General features: G+C 28.7%; 1 protein-coding gene across 1 annotated transcript; it reads right to left on the bottom strand.

Moving 5' to 3' along the window:
* Positions 1-3085: 3085 nt before the first annotated feature.
* Positions 3086-6967, bottom strand: LOC108339015 (acid phosphatase 1). The gene is made up of 3 exons (XM_017576152.2): positions 6439-6967; positions 5415-5624; positions 3086-3368 (listed from the first exon to the last, which is right to left on the bottom strand). The coding sequence occupies exons 1-3, from the start codon at positions 6867-6869 to the stop codon at positions 3191-3193; spliced, it is 819 nt and encodes a 272-aa protein (XP_017431641.1). The 5' UTR covers positions 6870-6967; the 3' UTR covers positions 3086-3190.
* Between the last annotated feature and the right edge of the window lie 2764 nt (positions 6968-9731).

Here is a 9731-nt window from a genome sequence, read left to right as displayed (position 1 = left end):
CAATACATGTTTTTTGGTCGGTCTCTAAACATGGAGTTAAGTGCATCACTCAATAAAAAATTTCTTTAAAAAAATTCCTTATCAATAAAAATATGGTATTTGATATCAACTCCACAAATACATGAGTTCCTCTTTATACTTAAAGGGTTTTTTTATATATATTTATTAATAACTTTCTATAATTATATTTATAAAACTCGCATTATTAAAATGGTTTTTTTATTCATGAAGAATTTTTTTGAAACCTTTCATTGGAAATGTTCTAAGCACTAAAGTCTTAGTATGAGATCTTAAAAGCTAAGTAACTTGGTTAAAACATAAAAAACAAATAACTAGAATACATCAACTGTCAAATAAAAACTTAAAATCTAAACCATATAATTATGCCTGGACAATTCTCTCGTTAATTTATTATGCTGCTATTCATTTATCTTTTACATTAATCATACCTAATTAAGAAATATGGTATTATAGATAGACAGAACTAAATTTTCTTATATTTGAATATATCTAATTGAATTAATCACAAATTTGAAAATTACATTTCAAATTTTAATGTGTAAATTGATGAGTAAAATAGTGTTTTGATTCTATAAACTTTCTATTGCAAGAAAAATAGATCCTTTAACACTTTATTATTATAAAAATGATAGCAAGGTATTTTATATTTGTTCCTCTCAAACTCTAGACTAGATCTAATATTTCTTTAAAATACACTTTAAGGGTCAGAGTAGTAACAATAACTATTACAAAGTACATTATAACCAAATCTTAACTATCATAAATACATTAAATCAATCTTGGTTATCTCTCCTAAACCTTCTCTAGATACTAAGAATTACAAATAGGGTGTTCCTCCCTCCACTACCCCAAGTGCTCATGCACCTCCACACTATTTTTTTTTATTCCAAAATACTCTACACCTCCCCCTATTTTCTTTTATTCCAAAAATACCCTACACCTTCCCATTATATTCAACAATTTTTCTCTTTCTCTCTCCACATTAATGGAGCATTCACATGTCTCAGATTTAAACTTGTGATATATTGCAAAATTTTATTTACATTTTCCCTTAAATAAGTTTGATTCAATCTTATTTTCATTGTTCAATATATTTTTTTTCTTCAAATTACTTAAATGATAAAATTTTGTTCTAAATTTCTAGAAAAATGTTTATATACATGTGTGTTTTTTTTACATTTAATATCTATAATTTTTAACATTATATTATGTTTTAACTTATCAACATGTTTGACTCAAATAACTTGAATAAAATATTTAATTTATTAGATAAATAATATAAAAATATTATTAAATACTTAAAATATAAAAGAAAATTTATTTGTTAAAGATTTGGAATTTATTTAGTTCTTTCATCGTTGTAAAGTTATAGTATATAATAATAATAATAATATATTATTTTCTATTAATATTATTATGTTTATTATTTTGTATTTGCATCTAACTTTTAAGTTTATACAATGGAAGTGGTAGAAGCACTAATATTGAAGTTTCCTCTAAATTTTATATTTTACAATATATCACAAGTTTAAATCTAAGTCATATGAATGCTCCATTAATGCAGAGAGAGAAAAAGAAAGATTGTTGAGGATAGTGGGGAGGTGTAGGGTATTTTTGGAATAAAAGAAAATAGTGGGGAGGTGTAGGATATTTTTGGAATAAAAGAAAATAGTGGGGGAGGTGTAGAGTATTTTTGGAATAAAAGAAAATAGTGGGAAGGTGCAGAAGCACTTGGAGTGGTGGAGGGAGCAACACCCTTACAAATATTATAACCTAGGCTTGACTAACAGATTAAAAGATGAAGCTTAGGAAAAACTCTTAGGAAGAAGATAAACAATAAGTCGTTTCTTAACATAGCTATAACTCCACGTACTAAAAAGTGTTACAATAACTCTCTCATTATAAAAATAATAACTCATAAAAGAAAATGGAATCATGTAAATAATAACTCATAAAAAGAAATAGAATCATGTGTATAGTATACTCGTCTGGTCAACTATTAGTCAGATGGTTAATCCTTCATTAGATGAATTAGACCAGACTAAACACTGCAGAGACCAATCGATCAAGCTAAAGCAGATTATCTCTAAAATCGTCTCACTTAAAGATTAAATCACGATTAATCATATTTGAGTTGTAATTAGACTAACCTTAATAAAAAAATCTATCACAAAGCCTATAAATAGTAATTCAAGGTAAGTACACATTAATTATACATCTATTGTTCTTAAGTCTTGACAATAACAACTTGAAAATCAACTAGTTAAACGTGATGACTTGACCTCGTACCCAGAATCCAAAATAATATGCTTGTAAGAATGTATTGCATCTTTATATCAATGAATATGACCACTAAAGCAATAATCTCCATCTTTTGATGTTATAGACAAAATTATGTTATGCTAAGGAACTTCTAATATGTGCGTATAGAAATCTATTTTAGAGCAGAAAGATTAATAATTAAATAGCAAATTATCTACACGCAAAATATAGTGTTTTTTAAAAAATTAATTGGTTATTCAGTTAATCCTTTTTATTGTAATCAAAACATAAGATTTATGAAGTTGCTTAGTATTCTTATACGACTAAGTTGTCTAAGTCCCATGAATCTATTTGTGTAACTAGATATACTAAATTGCGAATTAATTCATGTTTATAATTGATGAAATTAAACATGTGATGATTAATAAAACTAAAAGAAATAGGTATCCATTCGGAACCATTTTAGATTAGGTTGGATTGTGTTTATTTTTAACTCATGGATTGATTGTATAGTAAAAGAAGAAACCAATAAAAACAAAATCTAATTCAGTAAAGTATTAGTCTCAGAGTCTGGAATATAATATATTAAGATATCAAATTGTTGGAAGGGGTGAACCAAGATTTCTTGGTTTTCAAGGAATTAAATATATAATTCAAGGCTATACCAAGTAATGGTTCATGACTCAATTGTATTAGCTTGTGTATATTCCTCAGGTTTTTAAGTATTTAGGTTTTGTTTTAAATTGTCAAGCACGCCCTAGTGTATAAATACAAATATTATGAGTTTTTAATACAAGTTTAATTGAGATAGTGTATGAACTATTTGCAATGATATTCAGGATATGAATTGAGTCACTCTGGTTATGTACAGTTCAGATAGCAGATATTTGCAAATAAATGAGGGTTACTAAGGGATGTAATACATGGGATTTGGAAGCTTGAAGGATCTAACAGATAGTGAAGAACCTAATAAATCGCTCCACTGGTCACCAGAGTTTCCAAGAATCCTGTATCCATCTTTCTCCATCTCATTCCTCTTCTCTGATTTGAAGAGTACAGCTCGTTTCCCTTGATCAGCTGAACTTCTGAACATTATAAAATAACAGGTTCAAAATTCAGCATAAAATAAATAGCTTCAGAGTGCAAAATACAAGCACGATCATCCTAAAACTGTACACGATTGCATGTACAAAGAAAACTTCTCAGGTAGAAGCTTTTACCTTGCAGATATAACACAGAAGTTGCAGAAAAGAAACAGTAAAAGAAAGGGAGTGAATTGACTAATTAGTCAAAATTAATGACATAAACATAATATGATGATAGCAGAAAAGCTGAAAAGATGTTAGATTCTTTGAATATAAACAACCATAAAAGAAATAGGGCTACAACCACATATTCCTTCGTATAATTGATTATTGCCACTGCCAAGATAAGAAGAACAAAACTACAGAATACGTGTGGACTATGATATAATTATTACTGGTAATAGACAACCATCAAGTACATCATTACCTTGTGTACCCTATAAACTGTCTACACTATATAGAATCATGATGGTGTTTGGGGCATGTAATCTCCATTTGCATTCGTTTGGTAAGAGCGTAAATTAATTGAATCCTATGATTAAGATTTAATTAGGATATATTCACCCAACCTGCTCTATATGAGGTTCAAAATTATACTATATGGGGCTAAATTCCAGGTATCCTAACAATTTATCCATCAAAATTGAGTAAATCAGTCCACTTTAACAACAAAGAGGTTGGAGTCTGGAATTGTTGAAAAGAAAATAAATTATGAAAGGAAATAAGGGTGTGTAATGCGTTAAATTATTCTTTTGTTCGTATTTCTTCATTTCATAATAGCAAGTTAATTTATTAATTACATCAGTGAAGGCCTAATCCAAAAAATCTACATGAAGGCAAACCTTAAAGAATTTACAGATACAACAAAGAGAATAAGGAGCATATATCATGAAATGTTGAAGAGAAAAAGAAGCACAAGACTTGCCACATTTGTGCACATTCCCTTTATAAAAAGCATAATATATGAAAGAGTTTCAAAACCTATAATGCTTTCTAACAGAGATAACATTTGTATTGTCAGCATCCGGCCCAAAAATATAATATGTACGAAAGACAAATAGGAAGAGAAACATTAGATAATTTGGCTAGGAGACAAATTGTTTTACTTAAAACGTTAGAGACCATCAATTAATTAATAAATTTTAACATTGATAAGATATTAAGAAGACAAACATATCATCATCTAACTCAAACAATAGCAATTCAATAATTTTCTGTAATGCTATCTAACAACAGAATCTAGTCATTAACAAGATATGCCAATATTGATGCCAACAAGTTGGCTTGGATTTTATGTGGAGTATGCAAATGAACTCAAGAAACCAAAAGCAATGCCAACTGGAGAAACACTAGGTATATTGAAACCAGGGAGAGCAGAGGCAAGGAAGGAGCATGGAATCTTGTCAATTACTGCAGCATAAAATAACAACTACCGAAGTCTTCTCTCACTGGCTTAGGAGTTAGGATCAACTTCACGGACTAGACAAGTACAATACAACACTGTTGAGTTTTGTCAACACATATCTAACAAGGGGCAATGTCATTTGAAAATAAAAATGCAGGTTATTAGGAAATTCTATGTGACCTTATCATGTGCTCTCGTGATTCCTAAAATTCTTCTATAGTAGAACCGTAGAAGTACTTCAACTGTATGTTGCTAATGAGCAAAACTAATTTTATAAAAACTAAATTATGTTCATCTATCGCCATTGACTAGGCAAGGCTGCTTGAAATCTATATGCAAGCTCAATTTAAAGTTTAGAAGATTGTTAATAAAATTCTTCCTCCATTTGGCCTTCTCTACAACTATGCACCGCTGTCCTGCATTAGTTATCTTTATGCTTGCAGGAACCTTTTAGTCATGATCACACATTGATACCTGAGGCTTTCTAAATTTCGACCACTCGGCTTGAATGAAAGATCCAAGATATTTAAAACAGAATGGATTATAGAACATACTCAGAATCTTTCCGCATTTTTTTAATGTACTTAAAAAACATACATCTTTTTCTGTCCTAAAGCTAGCAAATATGATTTAGGAATTACCTTAATATGAGCTGGTCCCATTCCTTAAACCCAGCATTGACCAAATTATCAACAGTAACACTCCTGTGTCTTTCACTCCGTCCAGTCAGCAGAATAACCTTGAATCCCAGATTCAGAACATCTTCATAGAGCTTTAAACTGGGTTCTATGGCTGGAGCTCCACCGGTCTCCACCCAATCGTTAAACTTCTCATGGTCAAAAACCTCAAGCCTGCAAGCACATTAAAACACAAGAAATGTTATTTGAACGATAAATCGTAAGCATTTTGTACAACTAAGAGAAAGAAAGAGTGAAAAGCAGAGAAACATGATACGTAACAAATAATGTAATGGAGATAGACAAAAAAAAAATGTTGCACAAATTGTTATATGAATTATTATACGTGTATCATCTCTTCTAACAAACAAAAAGAGAAATAACAAAAGTGAACAAGAGAGATGCATTTGAATACTATAGGCGTTTTGGTCCTTACACTAGCCTTACTTTCATGACAATTAGTACCTGAAATTAGGAGTTAATTAAAATTTTGAAAATTCTTTCAGATACGAAAGTGATAACAAGTGGTTAAATCCAAAGAAGAAAAATGGCAATAGTTTTTTTAATAACAGAGCTAATGTGATAAATAAATTATACTTTCAAGAACATTTTTCAATTTTAGTACAATCAAAGATCTGGTTATGGTAACTTACATTTTTCAAGTGTTTACCCAAGAACAAACTTAGTATTAAAGTCTATTAAAAAAATCAATCACAACAAAAGAAAAAAAAAACCAGGAAGATAACCACAAATTAAAATTGATTTATTCATAAATTAAAAATCAATTTTTAAAAAAAGTGTACTCAAAACAGGTTTATAGATAAGCTAATAAAAAAACTCTAGATCACCTTTAATTTTTTTCTTATTTAAAAAAAAAGTTAATATTAACAAAGAAGTTTATCCAAACTGAGATCATGTCCACAATATCAAATTTACCTACTTTTTCTTTACTTTGGAGTAAAACGAAACCAAAATGCACAACCATTACCCATATCCATGTGCGGCATAATAGGGAAGATTGGAGAGCAAGGTCTCATCAATGTCAAAAATCCACGCGTCTTTGCCATCGTCACTGAGTTTCACACTCTTGGCATACTCCTCCGCCTCCTTGGACACCATTTCCAGATCCACCAAGTACCCTTTCCCCGTCATGTACTCCTTCACGTACTCCACGCACACCTCCGGCACCGTCTTCCATTCGCCAAGGTTGTTCGCCTCCCCAGCCACGCGCCACGCGCCACACCGCAGGCGTACCTCCTCCGCCACTTCCGCCACCCCCGCGTACTCCACTATCAGCGGCCGCGGAAACACATGGTGCTGGTGCGCACTCAGAGAATCGGAATCAGAGACGGAAAAGGAGCAGAGAGAAAATAGGAAGAAAAACCGAAGCAGAAAGGGAAACTGAATTGGAATCGCCATGACAAAGAAATTTTGTTGGGAGAATGGAGAGAAGAAGTATGAGAAAAAGAAAGGGAGAGAGAAAGAAAGGAAAATGGAGCAAAAGAAAAACGTGAGGAAGCATTTTCATGTATATATGCGTTTGAGAGGAACAGTAACGTGTGCAGAGAAACTTAACGACGTGACGTGAGAGTGATTTCATTGGGTTGGAAAGTGACGGAGTTTTGGAATATTCCGTCATTTGTGACCAAGAAAACGTGGATGGGTTGGTGAGAGAGGATTGGACGGTAGACCAAGAAGACACGGAAATCGGTAGATGACGTGGACTTAGGTGGCACCCACCTCTAAAATATGAGATTCTTAATTCGGGCAAATATCTATTTGTTATTTATTTAATATTAAATTTTAGCGTTAAATTATCTCTAAATAAAAATTTAATAGTAAATTAGTTTCACAAATCTTAACCTTTAAACGTGATTATCATAATTAATTTTATTATTTTAAAAATTAAATTAATAAGGCCTCATAAATTTTAAAACCTAATTAGTGCTTTTCGTACAACATGGAAGTTTAGAAGCTTAGCTAATCAAGAATACAATTTTTTTAAAAAAAATATATTCTTTTGATATGTACAAATATATTAAAATTTAAAAAATTAGATTAACTATTGTTATGATATATAGTTTTATATAGTTTTACATTGAAGTCAAAGAAAAACTTAAATATATATATGGATGACAATTTTACTCGCGGACACCAATATCCGTGGGTAAAATTCGTGGTAGGTAGTAATTATTCGTGAGTATTTATTATCCGCGGGTAACGGATAGCGGGTATTTTAATACTTGCTTCTAAACGGGTCGGGTACGGGTAGTATACTATCCATCCCGTGGGTATCCGTTACCCACGAAAAATTAAAAAAAAATAATTTATATATTTTTAAATTAAATTAATTAAAAAAAAATAAAATTATATTTTATTAAGTTAAATTTAATTAAAATTAAATTTTAATTTATATTTAATTTAATTTATATTATATTATATATATTTTTTTTTGTAATTTTATTTAAATTTTATTTTAAATATGCATTAAATATTTCTTTTTTTATTTTTTGCGGGTATCCGCGGGTACCTGCAAGTTTTAAAATGTCCGCGAATATTTTTTAAACGGGTACCCGACGAGTAGCGAGTCGGATAACGGGTACAATTTAATCCGACGGATCGGGTTGCGGGTAGACACTATCCGTACCCGACGCGACCCGTTGTCATTCCTATATATATATATATGATTCAATCTTCGTAAACGTTTTTTTAGAATAAAATAGTGAAAACAATATTTTTTTTTATAACCTAGTGATATTATTTCAATAGATTTGATGTAAAAAGCTTAATAATGAATTTAGAAACTTCTTTAGTTTTATAATGTAGTCTTATTCTCGTTAGAATGAGAATTAGGGATGAATATATATATATATATATATATATATATATATATATATATATATTTGCAGATAAAATCTTTAACCAATTATTTGTGAGTACGAATAATGTATTATTTCAATATTTGTTTATAAAAAAGTTAGATGTGATATCATATTATTTATATTATTTGTATGTATAGATATTTATTATCGGTAAAAGATTAACATTAAGATTTAATTTATATTTTATTATATTAAATTTAATTAAAATTAAAATTATTTTATATTTTATTAGAGATTAAATTTAATTAAAATTAAATTTTAATTTATATTTTATTTAATTTATATTAAATTTAATTTTTTTAATTTTATTTAAATTTTATTTTAAAAATTTATAAAATATTTTTTAAAAAAAATATTTATAAACAAATATTTACATATATTTTATAAATGGATATCTACACAACAAGTTAATATTATAGACACTAAAAAGCAACACAAGTGAATTTATTTTATTATAGACACTAAAAAACAACATGGACACCCCTTGTCATTCTTACTCACCTAATTTTGGAGTGAGGTAAAAGTTAATTTAAATACACATTTTTCTCCTTAAATTCCATATGCCTTTTAGGAACCATAACGGTGAAGAAAGTTTTAGACTTTGAAATAAACATTACAGTATCTTAAGAACAATCCTTAATAATATTATCTCAATAAACTTAAAAATAAAGCAACTATTAAATAAAATATAAAAACAACTTATCATTTTTAATAAATTTTAATCATAAAAAAATACATAAACGTCTAATGTCACAAATAATATAAATGTAAACAAATCAGAGAAAAAAAGTGTTACATATTTTTTTGTCACTAATGAAATACTTTCTTTTGTTTTTATATTTTTTATGTCTACAAAAATCTAAAATTTGTTGAAGTATTTTACTTTAATTTTATTTAAACTATCTACAAGCTAATAGCAAAGGAGGTTTCTTTAAAATAGGTTTTAACATTTTTTTGAAATTTAATTAAAATATATTTTGCTGTTAAAAAAGTTTTCGCGAGTTATATAATATAACGAGTTCAATGTTGAAACTATGATATTAATTAATTAAAATATGTTGACAAACTTAGTTGACAAGAAATTGTAGTACCTTGTTTAGTTGGTTGTGTCAAAGTTGTTTTAAAAAGTGATCACGCTGAAACTTTAATAATTATCAATTAGGTGGTTGAGTTTGAATAGACACGTTCATAATTGACTAAGGTTTTAAGATTTTAAAATTTAATTGCATTGAAAATTTAATAAAGAATGAAGTGATTTGAATTGAAAAAAAATATTTAATTGCTTAGTCACTAAATTTATTTTTAACTTTCAATTTGGTTCCTCTTGTTATAAAAGTCTCGATTTAGTTTTATATAATTTACAACAATCAAATTCATTCCTTTAATTTTGTAGAAATAA

This window comes from Vigna angularis, chromosome 5 (genome assembly GCF_016808095.1).
Source record: "Vigna angularis cultivar LongXiaoDou No.4 chromosome 5, ASM1680809v1, whole genome shotgun sequence".
Classification (NCBI taxonomy): Eukaryota; Viridiplantae; Streptophyta; class Magnoliopsida; order Fabales; family Fabaceae; genus Vigna; species Vigna angularis.
Note: the sequence above shows the minus strand (reverse complement) of the source record. Positions and strands in the feature narration are given on the sequence as shown.